General features: G+C 43.8%; 2 protein-coding genes and 1 long non-coding RNA gene across 5 annotated transcripts in view; 2 read left to right on the top strand and 1 right to left on the bottom strand.

The window, feature by feature from the left end:
- The window catches only part of LOC139219083 (uncharacterized), a 348,076-nt gene that overhangs the window by 256,128 nt on the left and 67,013 nt on the right, over positions 1–24,935 (bottom strand). The gene's annotated exons all lie outside the window — the stretch shown is intronic.
- snrpd3l (small nuclear ribonucleoprotein D3 polypeptide, like) lies at positions 3,127–6,136 on the top strand. The gene is made up of 4 exons (XM_070850754.1): positions 3,127–3,235; positions 3,975–4,116; positions 5,302–5,494; positions 5,935–6,136. Exons 2-4 carry the CDS (start codon positions 3,991–3,993, stop codon positions 5,997–5,999), a joined length of 384 nt encoding a protein of 127 aa, XP_070706855.1. The 5' UTR covers positions 3,127–3,235; positions 3,975–3,990; the 3' UTR covers positions 6,000–6,136.
- On the top strand, positions 11,229–24,513 carry LOC139218981 (calcium/calmodulin-dependent protein kinase kinase 2). Of its 3 annotated transcripts, none has more exons than XM_070850741.1 (17): positions 11,229–11,570; positions 11,821–12,162; positions 13,561–13,608; positions 14,552–14,605; positions 15,593–15,644; positions 15,798–15,931; positions 16,532–16,568; positions 16,756–16,777; positions 16,894–16,982; positions 17,940–18,139; positions 18,480–18,533; positions 18,639–18,712; positions 18,789–18,876; positions 19,507–19,638; positions 20,775–20,878; positions 21,071–21,124; positions 22,019–24,513. In XM_070850741.1, exons 1-17 carry the CDS (start codon positions 11,337–11,339, stop codon positions 22,089–22,091), a joined length of 1,791 nt encoding a protein of 596 aa, XP_070706842.1. In that variant the 5' UTR covers positions 11,229–11,336; the 3' UTR covers positions 22,092–24,513. The 3 variants fall into 3 exon arrangements, with proteins under 3 accessions (XP_070706842.1, XP_070706843.1, XP_070706844.1); XM_070850743.1 differs by having other exon boundaries at positions 11,489–11,590; XM_070850742.1 differs by lacking the exon at positions 21,071–21,124.

Below are 24,935 nucleotides of genomic sequence, written 5' to 3'. Positions count from 1 at the left end.
TGTCCTCTGTACCTGGACTGTACCACTACTAGCTGTCTTCAGAGCGTCTCCCTTCCTACTGTCACATAATGGTATGATCCTACTCTGTTCTCGCATGTGATTGGCCGCACGGTGGGCCAATCACAATAAATACGGAAGATTCCGCTTTCTCCAACGCCAGTCGGCTCTTCTCCTCAGTTTCACCATGTGGCTAATCAGTGGCTAGTGTTAGCATGTAGCCTGATTGTAGCTGGACTCTAGCTGTGAGGCAACAGTGCTGACCACAGCACCACCATGCTGCCTCCTACTCCATGTACAGTGATCCTCAAAACATCTTGTGTCTGACTTTTGTGAAGTCAGTGCTGGATGAGGTACAGTTGGCCATCAAGGCTTTTGAGGGAGAGCAGGTAGATCCTCTGAAACTTCTTGACAGCTTGGTTAGCCTGATCAAGTCTGTGAGTAGCAGGGTGCTGAATCCACTGGCAAATACTGATGTACTCAAAGAGCCAATTGATGGATCCATCAGTCCCAAACCGTAGCTTGGTTACCTTCTTGAGTCAAAGGCAGCTGAGCTTCTAAGTACCTGGGGGTTGTGATGAGGTGCTTTAGTGACACCAAACACACAATTGCCTCAACATCTCTGGGGCTTGTTGAGTTGGAGGGAGGAGACACAGACAGAGACAGACAAACACTCACACCTACGGCCAATTTAGAGTCACCAATTAACCCAGCTTGCATGTCTTTTGGATTGTGGGAGGAAGCCGGAGTACCTGGAGAGAACCCACGCTAGCATGCAAAACTCTACACAGAAAGATTCCAGGTTCAAACCAGGATTTGAACCTGGAACCTTCCAGCTGTGAGGCAACAGTGCTGACCACAGCACCACCTGTGTCTGACTTGTTTGAAGCTGCCTGATAATGTTTTGCAGCTTTTTGGCACATCAGCTGCTTCCTCATTTAAGTCAGCTCCCTCAGTTGATGAACCTGCCATAGAAAGACTTGACCAAGTTGAGTTCATTCCACAGAGCAGGTAGAAGTTTGGGTTCAGGTGCATTTTTAAGGTCACAGCACCCCTTGTGTCCTGTAGGAGTAACTATTTATCACTGTTCCTCCACTCGCTTTCTCTTTTTCACTGTTTTCATTTATTATATCTTCACTTTTCATGAGTCATTCACTGATATGTGTTAGCACTGTTCATTTGGGATCAATAAAAACAGTGTGAAGTGTGTGGACCTGCCCGTTGTGCTCTTTTCTGTCCAGGGAGCCTCATCTGGCCATTTTTGCAGCAAGAACATGAGCCAGAGCAGTTTGAAAAGAAATGACACAGTTAGATTAAATCCACATGCAAAAGACTTCAGACTGTTTATCCACCACTTTGAGCTGTTTCATTATTTGACTGTCAGCAGGCAGCATGGTGGTGCTGTGGTCAGCACTGTTGCCTCACAGCAAGAAGGTTCCAGGTTCGAATCCCGGTTTGAACCTGGAAATTGTTGTATCTTCAGTGTACGTTATCCAAACTCATCATGATTAATAAGACTCCCGGCCTGAAGACATCTACATGACATTGTGACAACAGGAAGTAAGCCTTTTGTGCCAATCATCATTTGATTTGCATGAAATTTTCACGGTGTAGTCAACACTTCATATACTGAAATATAGGATGCAATTAGTGGCTGTTCTCTAGCGCCACATAGGGGACACAGGAAGTGATGTGTAACTCCTTGATGCACTGTCCGAAATACATGAAAACTCTGAGCTTGGCGTGGAAGGGTCGGTGTCCGGCTACAGGACGAAGCCAACGTGCACAAAGGTGCGAGGGCATGTTCTTATAATGTTCAGTTGTGAGTTTCTTAGCCACAACATTTTCTAAGATTTTGATTATGAAAGGCAACTTGGATATGGGCCTTTAATTTTGAGGTAGAGTATAATACATACATACACTATCAGGTAATAGAGATGTGAGCACTTTAAGACCAATGGAGCAAATGACATGAGCAGAGATGTTGGTAAAATATCAAGAGGACTGCAGGAGGCTTATACATGGAGTTAAAGCAACATCCACCATAAACAGTAGGATGAACAGAGCAACACAAAAACTATGCACATGACTTGTATAATACACTTTGTGGTTTGGATGAAGCCGCTGTATTTCAATAGTTTGTTTTTTGAGCTATTTTTATAAGCATGAGATTAGTGTAATGAATGACTCAGGTCTGAGTCATTTCTTTGTAGACAATAAAAAAAACAAATCTCAAACCAACAAGAGATAATATCCCACAGCAGCCAGTGAATAGACCTCAAAGATGTCATCCTTTGTCTTGTAATTATGCCATGATGTACTGAAGGAAAATAACCTTGTGGACGCCTTCATAGTATGCCATTCAATGATTAACCACTACATGGGAACATATGTGACACAGGCATGCAAATGTTTTTTTTTTTCCGTTTAAAAGAAAGAACAAGCAAATTAGAGAGAGATTGTCTTTGCTGTTCTCTCTCAGGCAGATGCAAACATACCAAACATACGTAAAACATCTGGTGGATATATGTTGCAAATAAAAATGTGAATATCTTGTGTATCTGCTTTAGTAAAGGTCTAAATGTAGGCTGTAACATGTGATGTTGGTGTGTTTGTGTGTGTGTGTGTGTGTGTGTGTGTGTGTGTGGAGGGTTGTTGGTTTGCATAGATATTGATGGGTATTCTGAACTATTTCCATAAGCACTGTTTTGATTACACAAATTCAACAAACCAGTACAATGACTTCCTAAACAAATCTTTTTTTTTTCATAAAGAGATGATTCATTTGCAGTTCTCATTTTGAAAAATAAGGAGGAGGAAGAACGCTTTGCAACTCTATAATTCTCTATAAACTTCAACCTGCAGAGAAGCCCTTGCACTCCTCATTTTTGTTTTCTTTTATTAATTAATGTATTTATTTTAGCATTTTATTCCCCCCTGTTCTTTTATTCATCTGTTTGTTTTCCTGTTTCATGATACTTGTTTTATGGTCTACATGTAATTTTTGTTTGTAAAATGTGTAAAACAGTTGTCGTAAAGGCTATTAAAGGAAAAAAAAAACTACAAGTCCCATAATGCACCGCAGGTAATCACCGGAAGCACTTCAGCGAACCACTGTGGCATTGTGGGTAGGCGGAAAAGGCTCCAAAAGGTCAGCTAAAGCGGCAAGCGCACGTTGCAGAATCGCCAAAGGAGAAGAAGCAAAAACAAAGAAATCAGACTTCTCGACAGAATCAAGGTAACCGCCTCGATATATTGGATTAAGCATTATTAGTTAGTTTATTCGGCGGCGGTGTTCGTCGTCTGTGTTTGTTTAAAGAGCTCATTCATTCAGTTGACTAGCATGGTTCCGTCTGTCTGCGAAGTTTCTATATAAAATAAAATAAAAATCAAATGTTGATGTTAAATCAGGAATTGAATCCCACCAGGGTTCAGTTTGTAGAATATGGCACTAATTGCTTCAAAATACTGTATAGAAGTCTTTACTCTCTTTAGGCAGCGATGTGTTATTGTTAATTCATTGAGTTTAGCTAGTTAGCTAATGTAACGCTAGCTAATGTAGCTTTAGGCTAACTCTCTCTGCTTTGGTTAATAATTGGGGCATACTTATCAAAGCTTTATTTCTCACACCCTTCAATAGATCAGTGTTTGCTGTGTGTTGTTTCACTGTAGTCTTTAATACTCTAACGTTACCTTTTTAGACGGATTACATTCACAGCACCGGAGCAAAAGTAGCTTAGAGGTGGCTAATGCTAACTCTATAATGGCTTCCCATAACAAGAACTGAGACTAATCCAGCCTGTGTGTTTTCTGGATAGTTTAAATAACTTTAAATGGAAGATATGTTAAGTTCAAGAGAGATGACTTTATCTCAGCAAACGAGGACCTTCATTGTTAAAAATATTTTGTTAATAAAAGGTGAATTTATCATGGAACAGCACTTTGTAACATTTCCCACAATACTTGTTGTTTTTCAGGTTGACTGCTGGGAAAATGTCCATCGGCGTACCAATCAAGGTCCTGCATGAGGCAGAGGGGCACATCGTGACCTGTGAGACCAACACCGGAGAGGTGTACAGGGGCAAGCTGATCGAGGCCGAGGACAACATGAACTGCCAGGTTGGTCCTTTTTTAGTATGATCCATTAACGAAGCTCCTCCTTACAGCCTGATCTCTGCTCGGTTATGTTGAATTCTTCTTTACTCTCCCTTTTACTGCCTCTGTCAAAGTAGCTTCCCAGAGGATTACAGATTATTACATTTGATTTCACTGGTTTTACCCAGACCTGATCCCCATGATAATCGGAGCCAAGCAAATAAACCTCCACCTCCATACTGCGTGTTGGGTGCATGTATGCTCTTATATTGAAATCAGTTAATTTTGAGCCACTAACTAAATATGTGAGGATGTGATTTTTCTTTTACATATGAACAATTCCCAAACCTTTTAAACCCACAGAAGAACGAGTTATAATGGCTGCAGCATGTAACGTCTTGAAAGTTTGTAAAATTTATTTTCATGGTCTCATTTTTAAAGTTAGGAATATATTTTCTACACAATTTAATGTTGCATTTACACAGTCACTAATGTAAACCAAAAATCCTTAAATATTCTCGATATAAAGGGATCCTATTGTCATATTTTTCTGTCACCATGTAACAATCATGATCAAAATACCCAATCAAAGTCAATATGAACATATGAGAATATACATTGATTGCTCTGGGTCGAAAGGAATTCTATGTACTCAAATTTACACAGTTGCATTCATGGTAACAATTTGGGTGTAATGATAAAGGCTTGGAATTTTGGTTTTGATACTTTGAAGGTGCTTGAATTTTACTTTCGAGAAGGTTTTATGCTGCAGAACACAGGAGAGTACTGCTGCCTCGATCAGTTAGTTTGTATTATTTAAAGAGTTATTTAGGATACGAACTAACATGTAAGAACATCAAAGTCACAGCAGCTAGATGAGCAACTCAGTTCAAACCCAAAATATGTTTTTAAAAAAATAAGGGCTCGGGTTTAAAAAGTTGGCAAGCTGCCCCATCTGGTGCCATGACTTATTAAACGGTGATCCTAAAGCACTATAAATATGTCACCCAATCCTGCTAGCTTATTACATGAAAAACATGGTGTCCAAAGTTAAAATCAGTCCCTCATTAGATGATCTAAAAGCAGCAGAGCTATAGTGTTGAAGAATCACTGACTGAACAGAGCTATTGCGTTTACCTCAACACTAAAAATGTCTTTCAGCACTGTGACTTGTCACGTGGCTAAACTGACACATCTCTTGTTCTACAGATGTCCAATATCACTGTGACTTATCGCGACGGTCGGGTGGCACAGCTGGAGCAGGTCTACATCCGTGGCAGCAAGATCCGCTTCCTGATCTTACCTGACATGTTAAAGAACGCTCCTATGCTAAAGAGTATGAAGAACAAGAACCAGGGATCCGGCGCAGGACGGGGCAAGGCGGCTATTCTTAAAGCACAAGGTGAGTGGAGAGTCTGTGGAGCAGCATCTCACCTGGACCGGTTCGGCTTAATATCAACAGTTTACACATTTAATTAGTCTTTTTTTGTGCAGCAGAATTTACAACTCAGTCAATAGATGCTTTCAAGTCAATTAATCTACTTTTCTATCTAGATCTACAGTTTTGGGAAACTTGATCCAACTGCATTTGTGTTTTCACATAGTGAGCCTGAGATACCAGTACAGATTTAAACTGGTTCCCACTTTTAGGCTGATTTATGTACTGAATTAAAATTCTACTTTAAGGTGTACCCCATATTTTGGGTAACAAGAGTACAAAACCAGACATTTAACACTGGGATATTTTACTGCATTTAATCATGCATGTGTTTTTGTTACTGCATTGTCCAAACCTGCACATCATTTTTAAATGTTTGGTCTCTTCCCTGGTTTTTTCTGCAGTGGCTGCGAGGGGTCGGGGCCGTGGTGGAATGGGAAGAGGAAACATCTTCCAGAAGAGGCGATAACTGCTCCGACTGCTATGATTGTATAGTCTTTTTTTTTTTTTTTTGTCTCCTTTTTTAGATTGGATATCTTGCGTATTGTTTGCCATCCTGTTTCTTCAATTTCATTTTTTTATGAAAATAAACATATTTCAATTTGACGTGTCCTGTCCTCTGGGTAACTCAACTTGCTGACCACTTCTAGTTGTTTAGGCCATATTTACTGTCAAAGTTTACTCTTTGTGATCACCTTAGTTCTCAGTCAGCTTTTGCATTATGGAAAGATTTCTTGCACGCATTTAAAAAAAAAAAAAAAAACAAATCAAAGATTTAGAAATTAAATATTTCAAGTATTCTGGTGTGATTAAGATGCACAGATTATACCCAACGTCTCAGATTAGTTTTAAATAACACTGGTGCATCAGTCTCCAGGTGTGCCAGAGAGGGTGGAGAACACTGCAGATTTATCACTGCGTGAAATATTAAGTTTCCAGTTGCTGAACCACTGAGCTTCAGAACATGTTGAGCTTTAAAAATCACAGCATGGAGGTTGTTTTAAGAAGCTACGAACTTGGTCACTGTTTGTGTGATGTGCTATATTGTATGTTTTATGTGTATTCTGTACGGCGACCTTGAGAGCTTTGAAAGGCCTAAAAATAAAATGTATTATTATTAAGACATGCATCTACTGTAATAATAATAATACATTTTATTTATAGGTGCCTTTCAGAACACCCAAGGACACCTTACAAGATACAGATAAAAACAATTAAAAGTTGTAACAGTTAAAAACTGTTTAAAAACAGTATAAAATAATGTGATAAAAAAAAAAGTCAGAGTGAGTAGGCTTTTTTGAACAGGTGTGTTTTGAGGTGTGGTTTAAAAAGTGTCAGTGTGCTGTAGTGTATATTATTTATATAAAATCTGAGTATTAAACTAACTAGGAGAGATAATAGAAGGATGCAGGATGCAACTCTGTGATGCCCCACAGGGGGGAGCAGGCAGGCAGGCAGGCAGGCCACAGTCCTCCGGAGCAGAGATCACCAAGAACCGTCCAGAGTCTCCTCCTCAAGCCGAGAGTCACACCGGAGAAGCGGCACAGAGGTCAGCCCGTAAACGGCCGCGGACGTAGCTGTGTTAGTGAGGCACATCTCTGGAAGTTATCCCGGGCGGAGCAGCGGGGCCACACCGCCTCCGTGTGGAGCACCGGACCGGGTGCTGAGCCGGATCGCTCCCCCACAGCGTCGCCTACCAGCTAAGCTAGCAGCCGCGGCACAGACGCTCCTCACACCGCCGCCGACGGAGGACACCGACCCCCGCAGCTCTGACCCGAGGGCCGAAAAAACACCTCAAGGTACGGCTGGACTCCACACAGGAGCCGTGTGTGTGTGTGTGTGTGTGTGTGTGTGTGGTCCCCAGGTGTCGTGCTGTGTGTGCAGGAGAAGCTGCAGCATCTCCGACTGCTGCCCGACAACATCTGTATGTTGACAGCCGAAGCAGCTGCTAGCGTTAGCCGGGCTAAGTTAGCTTCGACGACGGCTAACAGCCTCTTTCCGGGTCGGTTCGTGTCCGTGTGGGTAATAAAAGGAGCTTAAGTTCCTGCTGTCGCTGTTCGCAGGCGAATCTGATCCGGGGTTTGGTTTTACAGACCTGTCGGTGACACAGGCTCCAAGTTAAAGCAGCTGTGGACTCAAACAGATGTGATTATTATCACCAGCTTCATGCAGAGCTGGTCTCATGAATGTCTCCCTCTAGGTTTTTCTTTAGATTAAACAGTAAGTGTTAAGATAAAAGCCACATTAGAGGTGTGACATATGGTGACATGCCTGAAATGGTGATCAGATACCATGTAGATGTGTTTCCTCAATGTTCTCTGTGTTTATTGGCCAGTAAGTAATAATACAGGTGTTACAGCTTAGATATTGGAGAAAGGACATTTGAACGACTAGTGAATAAACAGTAAGTCGATTAATCAAGTAGTCCGTCGACAAAACTGCTGTGATAATCGATGAATTTCAGTAAAAATGCTGTTTGACAGTTTCATCTCCATCATCCAACGTGACGACTGCTCAGCTTCTCTTATTGAGAATTTGACACGTTGAGGTTTCAGATTATCAGAGAGAATAATCCCACATTGTGATGCACATTGTGCCAGATGATGGTGTGTTTCCGAGTGAACCATCTCCGCTGCATATTTCAGATTCTCGCTGACGCTGGGCGGTGATGGTGTGATAAAGCTGCAGATGAGTTGGCCGAGGAGGCTCATCCCTCCATTTACTGGAGCTTATCTCTTTCACGGCTCCGCAGATCACCGACGGGGCTGCCCTGGTGATCTTTTAATGAAGCCGGGGATCCTCCTGCTCCAGATGGCTGCGTGTCGTACTTGCACGTCTGTGGGGGTCGTGTCTGTGGTGTTATTAATGCTGTACATGGCTCGGACCCCCCGCCGGCACTGATAAGTCCTCTCTCCCCCTCCCCTCTTGCCCAGATAGTGAAGGTCGTGTCACGTGACTTCTGTGATGATAAGAGGCGCAGGAGGGCATCTGTTGGCTCTCATCTATCTGCTTGTTCTTCATTTAGCTGCTGCGATCACCAGGGATCAAGTTCAGGGCTTCAGCCAGCAGGTCACCTAAACACCGTTCACTGTGTCTGTGGGAGCTCCTCTGTTTCAGCCAAGGTCGGAGGCTTTTTTTAAAAAAATCTTCAGCAAGCAAACAAGCCAAACCTTCCTTATACAGAATAATAATGATCTGAAGAAGATCAGTAAAAATCAGTGTAAGAAGAAGAGAATAAAAAGACAGTGTTACCGAGGAGGCATTTAGATATTTCTCATGTTTTGCAGAAAGAGTCTGACCTTTTGTCCACTGAAACCAACCGCTCAGCTGCCTTTTTGTGACACTAAACCAGCAAAGCTAAAACGAGGTGCTGATTTATGGATGCCCGGGGATGATTTCCAAACCCCAGAGATGTTGTGCATCTTGCTCCTGAGTGATAATGTCATTTAAAGCCCGTCTGACCATCACCAGTGCAGAAATACCTCCTCGTGTGAATGGAAACTGGCATTGATGTATGTCTTACATTTATCTGAGATCAAAGTAGGTCAAGCTTGGTAAGTTGCCTCTCTTCTCTGGATATAAAAAGTCTACAGCTGGCGCAGTGTGAGTTTCATCCAGGGTCATGTCTCTATATTTTTCTGTACTCCACTGAGGCCGAGTCCACTTGTCAGGGCACATTGTGTTACTTTGGTGTGTGAAAAGTCTGACTTGATCTCAAGAGCTTCTTTTTTTTTCCCAGCTAAATGAAACGAGGATCATTTCACCAGGGTTGTTAAGAACAGAAAAATGGTACTTTTACATAATATTGTGGGAAAAGCGAGCAGAGGAAGTAAATGATGATGTTCTCTGTCTCCTGTGAGTTTACGTCACTATATATAGGCCGGCAGTGGAGGTAGCCAGGCCACCCGGAGTGGGTGTCTCTTCCCACACACGGTCTCCGTCGTGAACTTGGCTGGAGCTCCCACTGCCTTGTTTTTCATCTGGCTTTCCCTTGTTTTTGTGTATCTGTGAGATTCACTCAGCTCCCACACACCGACAGTGTCACAATCCTGTCAGAGCCATGACGGAAATCAAGGATCTGTCTCCGTCTCTTGTCTCTTTCTCTCTTTTCCCACCGCCTTCCCTTCTCCCTCCATTCCTCTCACAGATAATGAGCAGATAATAAGCTGAGTGGACTTGGAGATGGAAATGGCACTGTTGAAATTATGCAAAAAAAGGTTTTGGTTATGTTCTGCACAGATAATAATTAACCATGTTGTATAACTGACATCAAAAGCAGACTGAGCCGTTGCTTTTATAGACGTGTCAAATCTGTCCACTCAGAGCTGAAGTTTGTGATACTAGACGTCTTTGCATGCATTAATTAGCACTTAACAGAACGTGTGGAAAAAGCCCAGGCTCATCCGGAGAGAGCTGCAGCTACTTTCAGAGCGAATGAACAGCATCTCTGGTTGTTGTCGTTCCCCACACACCCTTTCATTACACCCACAACGTGGATCAGTCAAAGGCTGATAGCTCCAGCTGTGTGCAAAGGTAATTAAACGTTGTTAGACGTATACATTTTGTCATACTTTGCCGCAGGAGTCGCACCCAGCCGAACATTATTCTGGGCTAAAAAGATGCAGCTACTGTTTTGTTTGTTTCTTCACTCCCACTTGGCAGCTGCTTTAAATGAGCTTTGTAAAAGGAACATTCTGGAGGTTGTTTATCAATATTTGATCTTTCTACATGTGGAATATGTTCTGTGTGCCAAGGTCTCCCTCAGATATGTCCCATTTTTTGAAGACAGCGAGGTTCTGCTGACCTCCTCTCTCACAGTGGCTGTCAGGTGTGGAGTCATTCATTGAGAATCAGACATTTCAGGCAGGTGGCAGGTGGCGACTCCATAGGCGAGCGTTAGCGAGGCGAGCTTAATGTCATGTGAGTAGCGACGCGCAGCCAGTGGACAGCATAATGACAAATGGAGTGGCTTGAGCTTTGGCTGATTGAAGACCTGTCACCGGCTGTGGTTTGGACCGTTTGACGAGCGTTACAGTAGTCAAGGCGTGAGAGCAGCAGCGAAGTGAAGTGAGACAGAGGTGCAACATGCTCGTTGAAAGTTAGAAGGTCATCAATCACGTTTCACAGATTTCTAAGGGACTGAGATATTTGGCACTGGCTGAGATTACCAGCTGAGCCAAAGGTGGCATTTGTTCATCCATCTTGAGATATCAGTGGAGCAGGTGGTGGAAAGAACAGACAGAGATGAGAAGGTCAGTGAAACCATGTGAGCGAATAATCAAACCAAAGGCAGATGGTGTGTATTAAAAAGAGAAGAGAGGCCGAGTACAGCAGATCTTTGTAGTTATCCGATGGAAAGGAAGGATGCTGAAGATCAATCCAGACTTGTCCTGTGCCTTGTTTGGATATGCTGAACAGGAAGTCAGAGAAAAGGCAGCCGACAGACCTGGCAGCGACCTCAGGGTGTCCTGACAGTAGTGCAGTTAGACTCAGTCAGACTCAGTTAAAGCAAGTAGATTATCTTGCAAGAAGAAGTGCATGCTGTATAAGCTGGACTGGACTTTAGTGATCTTTTTAGAGGAGCTAATTAAGGAGGGCCAGTTCTGTTTTTCCTGCTCTGTCCCAGCACTTTGTTTGTCCGAACAGCTCCACATGTTAGCAGAGCTGTAGATGTTTGAAAGGCCAGCACTTGTTCTCCGTATGTATTTTCTCACTCTGTAGTTCGCTCTTGTGTCATAGGCACCAGTTCCCCCCCGAGGTTCCCGTCTGATGGAGCAGTGGTTGTCAGTCTTTGTGAAGAGGCACCATGTTTCCTTGTCACGTCACCCCCTGGCCTTCTGCTGAGCCGCCGGCCCCCTGCGGCAGTCATGCACCCCCGGCGCAGCCCTCACAGCCCCTGCCTGATCTGCTGTGCAGCTGTCCCGCTCCACCTTTGAACGCCCATTCTGAGTCGCCCTCCCCAGACCCCATGGAGTCCCTCATCGTGGTCACGGAGTATGAACCCAGCAGACCGCCTGGGGAGACCGGGGAGGAGGAGGAGGTGAGATGAAACACATCCAGGTAACACTATATGTGCCAGAGGTGGAACCTAATTGGACGTCTGGGTTTCTACCGAATGAAATGATTGTTGTCACTGAATCGATCTTGTTAATACAAAAAAGAAGGGAAGCAAAACTTAGATTGAATTATACTAATTCCTGCTCAACATTAACCCACACGCACACACACACCCTACATATGTGACCATGCAGTAAGGAGAGTAAATGTCATTTAAATGTGTCACATCTCAGGTGGAGGAGATGGACAGTTCTGAGACGCCCGAGCCAGCTTCCTGTGTGACGGCACCTTTCCGTACTCCTTCCTGCGACCTGCTGTCCCACACGGTCGGCCGGCCAGAAGCTCTGCTACCCGGCGGCCACGAGCAAAGGGGGAGGCTAAACCTGTCGGACAGGAAACTGTCCCTGCAGGAGCGCTCCCAAACGGCGGCGTCACCCTGCAGCTCTCCGGGACTCAACGGGCGCTATATTTACCCATCACTACCCTACTCGCCCATCACGTCGCCACACTCCTCTCCCCGCTTGCCCCGCCGGCCCACTGTGGAGTCCCACAGCGTTTCCATCACAGACCTGCAGGTATGGTCGAGCCACGAGGCTGACATGGTGTGTCCCACAATATTTACCCTCTGCAGAGCCAATCAGGTTTGTTAGTCCGTAACTGATCAGATGATCAAGAAAACCCAGGAAATGAGACGGCAGGAGGTTACAGCCAGTGTGCTAATGATTGTGATTATATAATTTATGATCTCTGCACCATCTGACCATTGTATTCCCTAAAGGACTGTGCATTGCATAAAGGGTTACACATGCGTGAACAAACTGACTAATGTTCACACAGAGCTGCTCCTCTCAAACGTAACATAAAGCACGACATAACATAAGAACATTTAGTTATGGAGATAGCAGAACTGTGCTTGTGTGAAAGTAAGCAGGACTGCGTGTGCATTTGTGTTAAAAGCAGCAGCAGCAGCAGCAGCACACTGGTAAAGGCTGAGCTTTGTGGATTCAGAGGTAAGGTTTTACAGCCACACAGTAGATGTAGATAATAGCTGTCGCTCCCGTTACTCGTAGATGCAGAAACCTGTAAATGTCACGTACTGTAGCTTCTCCTGTGTGATACTCAGAGCCTGAGCTGCGTTCTTGTTGTCACAGAATCTTATATTAATTAATTAGGTGAAATATTTTGCAACCCTTTCTTGTAAGGTGATTGACATGACTGTAAGTTAAGTGTCTTGTAATGTTATTGGTCACTGACGAGGCCCACAGTCAAATAGATTAGTGCCAGTGGAGGCAGACAGGAAACCCACCACTGGTCGCCTACTGGCACCAAACTGGCGACCGTCGCGCCCATACAGCCATGCGGTGTGCACTGTAACCACTCGGCTACCAAGGAGCTCCTGTAATGCATTTTTAATGAAGCTCTTGTTAGTCAGTGCATCTCCTGTTGTTCCTGTATGAATCACTGGCTGTACGGCTCAGTTTGTTCTCAGCAGTGTTTCTATCAGTCATTGTTTGAAATCCACAATGGTTTTCACCACACAAATGAGCGTAGAATACAGCTGCATTAGACTGGCCATTCCCAGGCACACTGGATGATTAGCAGATAGGATTAGTGCCTCAATGTTTACCTCTGATGAGGTGTTTTTCTGATTAACGACAAATGGGATTTGGAGGGTTTTACTCTGAATGAGTCTTAGAGGATGAGAAATCGAGGTTGCAGAGTCATCCTGACAAGCACAGGAAATGTGTCTGGTGTAAGAACATGAGGCCCCTCTGGGGAAACTGATGTGCAAAACACTGCAAGTAAGAGTTTCTACTGAAAACGAAAAGGAAAATTAACTGAAGAGAAATGTACTGGAAAAGATTTCTTTTTCTCTGGAAATGCAGATGTTGTGAGAGTGATGTGTAGGAGAGCTACCTGCTAAAGTAGCTGGTGTGACTCTTGTCTTTTTTTCCTCCTCTCTTTTCTCTCAGGATTGTGTTCAGCTCAACCAGTACAAGCTGAAAGATGAGATTGGAAAGGTACCGTCAGAGACAACTCACTGATTGCTTCCTTTCACACTGACATCCTTCCATTTTTCCCTCCCTCTCGCCTACTGTGTGCCTGTCAAGTAGCACACATCATCAAGGACGCGCAGTAACAGTCTCTGATATCCTCTCTCCCGGCTGTCCTCATTTCCCAAACTCTGTGTAAACTACCGGGCCATGGGAGAGTTGGAAGATGGATGAGAGGCTGGTATAAATAGCACTCTCTAAGGGTTGTGCGAGGCTTAGTGGATACAAGTGTGTGTGTGTGTGTGTGTGTGTGTGTGTGTGTGTGTGTGTAGTTGTATGCACATGCTGGATTGTGGGTTTAATAAGACAGGATGTGCATGTCTGTGAATTTCTGCACGTAGGTAGACGTGTTAATGTGTGTGCTTTTGTGTTCAGTGGAGACAATCAGAGCCTTTCAGGGGTGCTGGAGAGGCTCCTGTTATCAGATCATCCCTGGAAATGTAGGATGAGCCCCGTGCTGCCTCTCCAATCTGCTCCCCCAGCAGGAACCCATTCGGCTCTCTCACCCCCTCTCACCCCCTCTCACCCTGTGTGTGTTTTTTAGGGGGAGACATTTGTGCACTCTGGCTACTAATTGGGACTAGTCTTTATCCTGAATTTCCTGCGTGTGGGCAGAGGAGCGTGATAGCATAAAACCAGATCCAGTTTCCTTAATTAGCCTGAAATCAAAAATGAAAGTGAGAGGGAGAGATGATTTGAATTCCTCTGTTCTCACTTTGAAGCAGCTGGTAGTGTTTCAGCGCTCACTGACAGCCCACACACTTCGCTCTGCTGTGCATGTTTTTGTTTTTGTTCCCGTGTGTATTTGTATTTATTCCGAGTGTGATATTTAGTTTCACGTGAATAACTGACAGTTGCTCTTTCTCACTTAATCGGCCTCTGTTCTCTTTTACTTCCGTCCTCACACCAGGGCTCCTACGGTGTTGTCAAGCTGGCTTACAATGAGGACGACAACACGTACTATGTGAGTTCCTCGTGCACACGCTAACAAACACACATGTGATTTCTTCTATTTAACTATCAGTGCTGTGTCTCACTTCTCTCTCTTGATCCTGATCACTTTGCCGCACACATACAGACGAGCCCCATAATAATCAAACCCCCTTGTCTCATTTACTGGTGTGACTTAATGTGAAACCTCTGCATATGAAACTGTCTCCCGTTAATTGTGCCTCACTGCGGTGCTGTAATAACACATCAGTTCAAGCTTTTCTGTGTGCCGCTGACGACTATTGCTGCAGTTCTCATTAAGCTGCATGATATTGACAGACAATGACATGGGGATTATTTTAATATGCCTCCCAAGTGACAAAGCCCACATGTCGTGTTTAGTGATTATATCATTGCCATAATAACTGAGGGCATTAAGGCTTTTAAAAACATTGCGTTCTTCTTTTTTTTTTTTTTAAAGGAAAAACTGCTGTTTTATTTAACAAGTGTCACAGTCCTGTTACAGACCAGGAAATACGTGTATCTTGAGCCCTGAAGCGTGTTTGCCATGCGTATGTCTTTATAGTATCTACTGTTGCATCAGAATACAAGGCAGACTTTTCCTTGTGTGTGTGTGTGTGTGTGTGTGTGTAATCTCTTGATTTAAACATAAAACAGTTGAGGTTTTTTGAAGATCAGGAACGATGAGGCGCTGTACGTTGTTATTTGCATTTCGATCATTGTGCTCCAGGACCGGCAGAGAGAACAGCCAGTGTCTCTGTCTGTATGCTTAGCTGTGTTAATGTTTTGCGCTGAGGATGCAGATCACTGTTACTAGGCACTGACTCAGGGTGAGGGGAGACATTTCTGGGCTCTGAGACCTTCATGTGTAGGTGTGTGAGTGGGTGCGCTGTCACTTGTGCATCAGCTCACTGTTTTGTCTACCTTTCTCTTCATGTTTTCTCTGCATCTCTTGCCCACTTGGCTCTCCCATCCAAATCCATCCCGTCCTCTCCCGTAGGCGATGAAGGTGTTGTCCAAGAAGAGGCTGATGAGGCAGGCAGGTTTCCCACGTAAGTCTGGAGCCAGGCGCAGATGGTGAACACAGCAGAGAGCACTGACACTGACACTGACACCAATACTCAAGGCCCACCCTGTCTTTTGTCCTGTCCTGTCCTTCCTGTCTTTGCCTCCCCTGTAACCCGCTCACGTTGTTCCTCTCTCAGGGAGACCTCCCCCACGTGGAGCCAAAGCTGCCCCTGAAGGCCTCCCTCAGCCCAAAGGACCCCTGGAACGGGTCTATCAAGAGATTGCCATCCTGAAAAAGCTGGACCATCCTAATGTGGTGAAGCTAGTGGAGGTGAGTGTTGCTAAAGCTTGTGGCTATTTTAATTTATTTCAGTACATTTTTATTTTTATCTTATTTATTTGTGTGTGATATCTATAATGTTGTCAAATTTTCTAATCGAGAACAAGAGTAGGTATTACTTTATGATAAAAAAGAATAATCAGAGTGAAAGATCTGAGCGACAAAAACAATTAACGCCACCTCCAAGTCTTCTGATGGCGCCTCCTCACCCTAAAGTGCATCAGAGGAATGATTCCAACTCGCTAATGGACCGATTTGGAAAGAAGCCTCAGCAGGGAGCCATTGAAGGAAGGAATAATGAGGATCATAATTAGAAATCTCCTTTGTTTTAGAATGCGTCGCTGCATTTTGCTCGTTCTAACACGTCTGTAAAGGGAAGGAAAAACACCCCCGAGCCCATTAAAGGGCGTCAGATACAGCAGAACTGCAGTAAAACACATGTGTTCATGTTAACATCACAGAGAACAACGTACGTGCATTTATGAGAGATTCCTCAGTGCCGCTGTTTTTATTTTCACCGCGTACAAACGATCATCCATTGTGTGAGTGTGTGTTTAGACTCATTTCCATTTCTCTGTGATTTGCTGCCAGGTTTTGGATGACCCCAGCGAGGACCATCTGTACATGGGTACGCTGTGGCCAGACAGTCAGCCCCCAGAACAACACACACACACACACACACACACACACACACAGAGTCATGAATAAAACAAGCATGAAATGAAATCATTTGAAAAAAATCTTGTGTTTAGTTTGTTTTTATCTCTGTAACTGAAAAGCTTTCATTGCTAACCTCATGTCTGTTTCTGCCACAGTGTTTGAGCTGGTCAAGCAAGGGTAAGCTTCTTTTATGGTAATGATTGTGACACTGGAATGAGCTCAACCTCATTAGTTATGATTGCTAATTGTGTGTGTGTGTGTGTGTGTGTGTGTGCACCTGTTAATGTATTCAGGGCTGTGATGGAGGTGCCGACAGATAAACCTTTCAGTGAGGACCAGTCACGCTTCTACTTCCAAGATCTGCTCAGGGGAATCGAGTACTGTGAGTCCTCCTCTTACTGTTCTGCACGGCCGTGTGTCATCGCTCTCAGACGATTTGTTACACATCTGTGATTTATAGCTGATCCAGTATTCGTTCAGTGAATATAGATTCTGCCCCAACTTGAAATACACAATACGCTTCAAGTTATCCAACCTCGATTCTAGAAATATATTGGAAATATAGGAAAAATGATCATGACAGACTAATTTGTGAGAATCCAGACAATAACCCACTATATTAATATATAATATTGATATGTAGCAATAAAGGTCTCCATACAGAGTTGTGGACGTCTGAATTATATTTTCATTATTATGATATGAAGCTTTTTTGTCTCTAGATGTGTCCTGCACTTCTCCCATGCCATTTATCTGCCCTTCATCTGTGCCGTTCTTAACCACCCACAACGCTCATTTCACATCACCTCAGCGGCTCTTAATGCATTTCACAGGAGAAGAGGTTTTTGCACAAAGTGTCGTCTAGGAGACTAGTGCTGAGGGAAGGAGAGGGAGGGCTCTGCAGCAGGGACACTTTCTCTCATTATCGTAATCAGAACTGACGGCTTTCTCGTCTAAAGTCGCACCGCAAGTAGTTTGGTTAGAAAATACATTTCATGCAGACAAGAGCAACACGCCTTCTCCTGTTCTCACATCTGAAGCAGGAGCTGTGGGTGTGATCCTCCCTCTTGATGTCTGTAAACTGAGATGTTTATTCAGCTTCCTGTCTACGTGCACTGCACAGTGCCACAGACTTTACGCCACATGGCTCCAAGCATTTTTATTTTAGTCCGTCAAACCAACAACTGATTTGTTCACCATTAGCATTTAAATAATCAGAAGGAGAAAGTGCTGTTTTGATACCCCACCTCCTTCCAGACTCTGCTGCACCTCATCACCTCCTGCTCAAATGGGATCTTGTTGCTGTTACAATTTTCTATTATTTTCCCTCTTTCCACAGTACATTACCAGAGGATCATTCACAGAGACGTGAAACCCTCTAACCTGTTGGTGGGAGAAGATGGACACATTAAGATAGCAGACTTTGGAGTCAGTAACCAGTTTGAAGGGGCCGATGCCCTCCTGACCAGCACGGTGGGAACACCGGCGTTCCTGTCCCCAGAAGCGCTCTCCGAGACCAGAAAGAACTTCTCCGGAAAGGTGAAGGAGCAGTTAGCTCACTGCTGCCCTCTGGGGAAGATTCACAGACATGCAGGAGCCTTCATCTTCATTATATAAATAATTTTCTGGAGCACTTTGGTGGCTGAATGGTCACAGCGTTCCACATGGACAGAACTGTGGCTGGTTTGATTTGATTCCAGCTCTCTCTGCTTCCTGTCTGCCTCTTCACAGCACTGTCCAACAACAGGCCTTTAAAATAATGATAATATTCTTAGTATCCTCATTTGATTTACTGTCCAAGTTTGTATATTATATCTCTGTGATCTAGTACACATGCTGTGTAAAGTGTAAAATCTCTATGTTGTTTTTTATCATGTAGGCTTTGGATGTTTGGGCCATGGGAGTGACACTGTACTGCTTCGTCTTTGGAGTGGTAAGTGTTTTATTAGTATATGCAGTAAATACAGGGAGGTTTTCCTGAATGAAAACGTCAGCAGTCAGTCCTCTATTGAAGCCAAGACCTTTGTTTCATTCACAGTGTCCATTTATGGATGAGCGCATCCTCAGTCTGCATCAGAAGATCAAGACACAACCCGTGGAGTTACCTGAACAGTCAGTTCTGCTCCTCCTGTCATTTCACTGGCCACTTTTACAAAACGTATAACCGTGATTCTTTCTGTCTCAACAGCGCCGACATCTCGGACGATCTCAAAGATTTGTTGCTGAAAATGCTGGACAAGAATCCAGAGAGCAGGATATCAATCCCACAGATCAAGGTGAGCAACTCCCTCGGTTAAGATGCTGCTGCTCTCCGTTATTTTGCATCCACACACTTCTGAAATGACGGAGTGCAGGAGGGGGGTGTTCGGTGTGTTCCTCAGTTCTGGGTCAGTCACAGTTTGATATGTTTTCACTGTGGCTGCAGCAGAGAAACAGGCAGAAAATAAAGATTTTGAAAAATGTAAACATCCTCCAATGGCTCATTGGCCACAAGTGTTACTGGAACACTTTAGTGGAAAAGAAAAACTACCTCTCTGTCTCTTGCCAGGAGTTTAATCTGATTTATGGTCTGACTGTGGATGAAGTGGTTGAAACCAGCTCCACCAGCAGCAGCTCCAACAGTAACACACACTGATGCTTCACTATTAATAATCTAATGATGCCATATATAATAACACATCAGTCACAGGGACCAAACCGCCTTTACTTTCACCGTTTTTATCTTCAGCTTTCTGTTTCTAACTGGTTCTGATGTCGTTCTGTTGGATCACGGCTCAAATCAAATGAGTTGATAGTTGTTTAAAGGCGCTCGCATCACTGCTATAACATTAGCCCTGGTGTGCCTCCATGCCTTCAGGATGAAACACATAAAAATGCTCCTTTGTTCTCCTCATGTTTGCGCCCAGGTGCACCCGTGGGTGACGAGGAACGGTGCTGAGCCTCTTCCTCTGGAGGATGACAACTGTTGTATGCTGATCGAGGTGACCGAGGAGGAGGTAGAGAATTCTGTCAAACACATCCCCAGCCTGGCGACGGTGGTGAGTCCATCCACTTGTTTTCGTCCCAAAAAATGAATTTGATTGAACATCAGTCGTTTGTTTTTGCTTTTGGTGTCATTAAGTCACATCACCGATGGGTTACAGATTATTTTCAATTCAGCTGGAACCATTTGAGACACTGAGACTGTCAGGAGCAAAGCGCTGAAGCTCCGTACTCCCACGCCACCATCACTACACCGCTACCTCCTACTTGACTGCCCTCTCTGCACTTTGTGCTGCAGCAGATGGATGACTCATTTAGTTCTTTGAATTTATTTTCATTAATTACAGTAGTTCTCAACATATGTTGCAAAGAAAACTTCTTCAACTAGACTTAAAGGATGATTCTGATATTTTTTTTTTACACCTGGGCCATATTTTTTGGGTTGGACTGGTAGGTAAAAAGAAAAGAAAAACCTAATGGAACTGGTCCAGTAGGTCGCTTCAGCTGGCAGCCGAGAAAAGGAGACGAATAAGCTACAAAGGCTCAGAGTGTTATTCTGAGTGTGTGACAGCATCATGGAAAGGATCCCTACAGAGAGAGACCTGGAAGATCCTTTTGGTTTAACCACAAACAGCACACACACCAGACTACATTCACTAAAACAGGGATTTTAGCTCGCAGAACATAAGAGTTGCAGGTCTACTGCTGCCCTCTTTGTCTGTGTTGTTGTTTGTTACACAAGTATTGTGGTGGATCTGAACTCACCATTTGAAACACTGTCACACAGTGACACAAGCAAACCAACTGATCCAGACAGTGGTAGGCCAGCAGCTCCCACACTAAGTTACTATTTTTGTCAATGAAGTCTGGTGGGCTTGAAGAGAGCAATATTGTGGCTGTTTATGTTTAATCAAAAAGGATCCTCCAGGTCACACACTTAGAATAACACTCTGAGCCTGTCAGTGGATCAAACAAGCTCTTTTAGTGGACCTACTGGTGCAGTTGCCCCAAAGGATCACGTTGCAGCCATTGCAGCTGGGTTGGCGTCCATTCAAGCTACATTCTGGCATCAAACCTCCAAATTCACTACATCTGCTGTCAGGTTGCACTCATCAGGGCACAGAGATCTGATGATGTGCAGGTACCTGATGAAGTAAAGCTTTGCTCTACATTTCTGAACTCTTTTTTTCAGATCCTGGTGCGAACTATGCTGAGGAAGCGCTCCTTTGGGAACCCCTTCGACTGGGCCCGTAAAGAGGACCGCAGCAGTTTGTGTGCTCCGGGGCAAATGCTCATGTAAGCACTGTGCACAGACCCACTACACACTCTACACTGTGTCTACGCTACGTTTTAGCAGTTATATCAGGAGTCATATTCTCACTAGAGCTGCTGGGTCCTCTGATGACGTCAGTAAAACCAGCTAATGTTTGTCAAGTAGTTTGCCAAGAAGACTGTTATCATTTCCCTCCTCCCTCTCCTGCCCTGCAGGAAAGGCAGAGCAGGCAATGTGAGATACTGCTACATTCATTGTGACCAAAGAAGGTAAATACCTTTGGGACAACGCTTGCCTGCTGTAGTTCTGTTTAAGTGGTAGAAAGTCTACTCTGATACCCCCTGGCATGATACAAGCAGCTGTATTTCTCAGCATGACTGAGTAAACTGGCGTGTGCTTGTTTCAGGGTGTTTGGACAAGCCATCTTCAGGAGCGTTGTGTTCTAGAGCCAACAGCACCTGCAAGATGGTTTACTGTATGTTTCATGTCAAGGGATGCTGTTGGTGAAGCAGGTGGAGCGGTGGTGCGGAAAAATCCCATTTTACGATATGACAAACTATCAAATCGATCAAAGTCATATGAATAGTTGAGGCTGAATTTGTGCAAACGAGGCCGTGACTAGTGAGCAGAGCTGCACCTGATCTGTGGAATAATACACAATATCATGGAGATGGACAGAATATGAGGAGCACCTGCACGATCCAGTGCAGTCCAGTTTTAGTTGACACTGTGCCACAGAGGTTTACAGTAATGTGGTGATTGGCACTAGAGTTATAGTGTGTAATGCTGCTACGTACAATACAGCAAAAAAAACCCAAAATATACTTGAATCATTGCCTCTCTGACACCGTTAAAACAAAACTCAGTCCATCATAAGTTGTCACGCATTCCTTTGCATGAAGTGAGGTAATGTCTTTGTGTTTCTCCTTGACAAAAATCATTAACCTCTTTAGTGTAACCCCCCCCCCCCCCCCCCCCTCCCCATTTTCCCCTCATGTACAACATACAAACTTGCCCAGCAGCCTGCAGATTTCCTCGTCGCTTGCTGCATCGCATTATGTAACCGTTAAATAGTTGGCTTTGGTTCTTAATTCTTCATCCATTCTTCTCTCTGCTGAGCGACGAAGGCCTGACAGCTTCTGTGTCTCTGCTGTGCTACTCAGGAAGCAGGAGAGCGGTGATGGCACGAGGAGTATGGACCTGCCCTACGTGGGAGAGGATGAGTCTCTCTCCTGATGCAGACGGTTTATTTATGCACGCCGGCATCCGCCTGCCTGCAACCACACAGCACGACACCCTTTACACAGCTCCTTACTGGCAGCCTACGCCTCTGTAGATTTCCTGGGAGGAGGACGAGTGTGAGGGACGCAGAAAAAAGGGAGCAATTAAGGACCCGAGGCACTTTGACAACATTTTTAAAGCTTTTATTCCATTCTCGTCTCTTAAAAGGCTCAGCTGTGGGACCGCGGTCTCACGGGAACCTTCCAGGAGTGGATCCTCCTGAACTTTGACCCCGTCTCCAGCTCTTGTTGCCCCACCCGCCCTCCTCCTCTTCCCCTGCATGCATTTCTAGTCTCAGCATGCTTTGTCTCAGGCTTCAACTGTACAGTTTCGTGTTTTATTGTAGCTTAGACACTCGTGTTTCTCCTCGTCTTTACTTGACAATTCTTTCAGGTACACAGGGCGGGGTCGCAGGCGGCGGGTCCTGGGGAGGGATGGTTGTCTTCGCCGTCACCTTGACCTTCTCTTTAGTAGAGCAAGTTTCTTGACAATGATTGTCTGGTTCACTCTGCTTGCTTCAGAGTAGCAGGGCCCAGTTTTGTAACATATTTTAGAGTGAAGAATCTGTACAGTTTTCCCAAAATGACAAAAGGGGAGTGAAAAAATGTTTACTTCATTGAACGCATGTGTTTACTTTCCCAATGCAAACACTATATAAGCTATTTCTCAACATTTGCACGCTCATACACACATTTTTGTCTTATCACTGGCTCTTTATTAAGGCTCCCATTTCCTACAGTCACTAGAAGCTAAGCTTTAAAGACAGTTGATGTCGTGCTTTGTGAACAATCAGATTCATCATTACGAGATTGCATAGAAATCTTTTTTAAGTGAACAATGATATGATTTTAGGTGTTTGCCATGTATTTCTAAATGCTTAAAGCTGCAACAGGTGGAGTAATGAAGGTACTGATCTACCAAATGCATATGAGGACAACAGGACGTGTCTGCAGTGGTTAAAACAGTGTTTCTATTGTTGAATTGTCTCCAGATGTTTGGACAGAGGCTGTGTGTTGTGGCGCTGAAAACAGGACACAATGACTTCTGAACCTTTAAATTGTGAATGTTTTCTGTCTTTTCTATTGTCAGAATTACTGATGTTACTTCAAAGCCGCACATCTTCAGGACACCAAAAACTTCAATTCTGTATCATTTTGTAAAGTAAAGTAAGTTAACTTAAAGAAAACAAACCTTTAAAGTATTTGTTCGTGGTGGAGCTGTTAGAGGCCGACAGATGGACGCATAGTGCAGCTGCAGACTTTTTGTACAAATCTATGCATGACGTATCCGTACAGGTGTAGAACTTAAACACTGTTGTCGTGTCTGCCAGTATTTCAAATGAACTATAAAGTACTTCTTTTTTAAAAATGTATTCATCAATGTGTTTCACTTGAGATGATCCTAAATTAGCATTTTCCACTTTTCTTCCTTTTTTTTTTTTAAACCTTTCATGTGTTTTGTTTTCTCAGACACGTTGGTGTAGATAAAGTCACTCTGACATACAGTATATTGATATTATTGACACAATATTAATGAGAACATTTAATGCTTCCACGCACTAATTACTTCAGCACTTACGTGTTGAATATGAGAAAGGGACTTTGGATTTTTTCTACTTACTACTTGCATGTCACTCTGAAGTGTACACACTGTTTTCTAAGACCAGTACTATGCATATGATGTGTCTCTCTGTGCAGCAGTTCGCCCGTCAGGAAGAGTGTGGACAGATGTGGAGAGTTTATGAGCTTGACTGATTCAAATTCAAACACCCAATGTGTTTCTTCTTTTCCCAGAAAGATGTAATGAAGCTGAGACCAGCACTCACTTTTTGTTGAAGGATCTTTTAATGCCCACGATTTAGTCGTATTTGGCAGAAATGCCTCGATTTGTGTTATACTGTGAAATTATACCTCATTTAAACAAGCTTTTCCACACATTGGTGAGAGATTTGACCCTCTGACATACTGTTGTTGTCCCCAGTGAAGTTTTTACTTTGACTGAACGACACCCCTCCTCTGTAGGAAGCACAGTTTGAATGCAGGGTGACACTGAAAGCCACAGAACAGCTGTAAGATAGATATTTTATACGTACAATACTTAAACTTGTAGTTTGTTTTAAATACCGTCTTCGCCCCCACTCTCGTCAGGGGGGGGCCAGGCTAATGATTAACCTTTGATTTTACATCCTGTAGTGTAAGTTTATTTCACGAGGAGCTTCGGGGGCTCTTTTATCCTAAATGCATGCCAACATACTGAACACATACGGCTGTAAGGTCATAGCATGAGAGGTCCCTGACAACAGGATGGGACCTTTGACTTAATTATTCTATACATACTGTATATTGTTCATCATTTGAATAAAATCTTATTGCCTTTCTGGGATGTTTCTGGTCTGAATGTTATTGTATATGCAGACCACTAGTCTGTGCTGTGCACCGCAACATGTCTGGAGCTGAAGGATTCCTGTGAGAGCCTGAATGTCACCGTTTTCTGTGATATTCCTCTCATTTAAGCATGACAGCGTCTCGTTTTCCACATTAATCAATCCTGCAACTTCTTCCACATTCAAACTGGACAAAAAAACAAAAACAGGAGAATTCAAGATTTCTGAGCCAAGATGAAGTCTGACTGTGACTCGTTATGTAGATATAAAGCACATAACATTGCTTTTTAAAAAAACTAAAATAAATGTGTGTGTACAGAAGGAAAAGGACACACCTGAGGAAATGAATGAGCTGCACTTCCTCTAAGTGCCACTAGATGCCGACATCAAGCAGAAGATGACTGAGAAAAGTCAAA

Source organism: Pempheris klunzingeri, chromosome 19 (assembly GCF_042242105.1).
Source record: "Pempheris klunzingeri isolate RE-2024b chromosome 19, fPemKlu1.hap1, whole genome shotgun sequence".
NCBI classification, from domain to species: domain Eukaryota; kingdom Metazoa; phylum Chordata; class Actinopteri; order Acropomatiformes; family Pempheridae; genus Pempheris; species Pempheris klunzingeri.
The sequence above is the reverse complement of the archived record's forward strand: the minus strand, read 5'-3'. Positions and strand labels throughout refer to the sequence as shown.

Coding starts and splice junctions, on each gene's coding strand:
- LOC139218981 (XM_070850741.1), top strand. CDS start 11,337: ATGTTTCCTTGTCACGTCACCCCCTGGCCTTCTGCTGAGCCGCCGGCC. Junction 18,140..18,479: donor GAAAGAACTTCTCCGGAAAG/GTGAAGGAGCAG, acceptor TTTATCATGTAG/GCTTTGGATGTTTGGGCCAT. Junction 18,534..18,638: donor ACTGCTTCGTCTTTGGAGTG/GTAAGTGTTTTA, acceptor TTTCATTCACAG/TGTCCATTTATGGATGAGCG.
- snrpd3l (XM_070850754.1), top strand. CDS start 3,991: ATGTCCATCGGCGTACCAATCAAGGTCCTGCATGAGGCAGAGGGGCAC. Junction 4,117..5,301: donor AGGACAACATGAACTGCCAG/GTTGGTCCTTTT, acceptor CTTGTTCTACAG/ATGTCCAATATCACTGTGAC. Junction 5,495..5,934: donor GGCTATTCTTAAAGCACAAG/GTGAGTGGAGAG, acceptor TTTTTTCTGCAG/TGGCTGCGAGGGGTCGGGGC.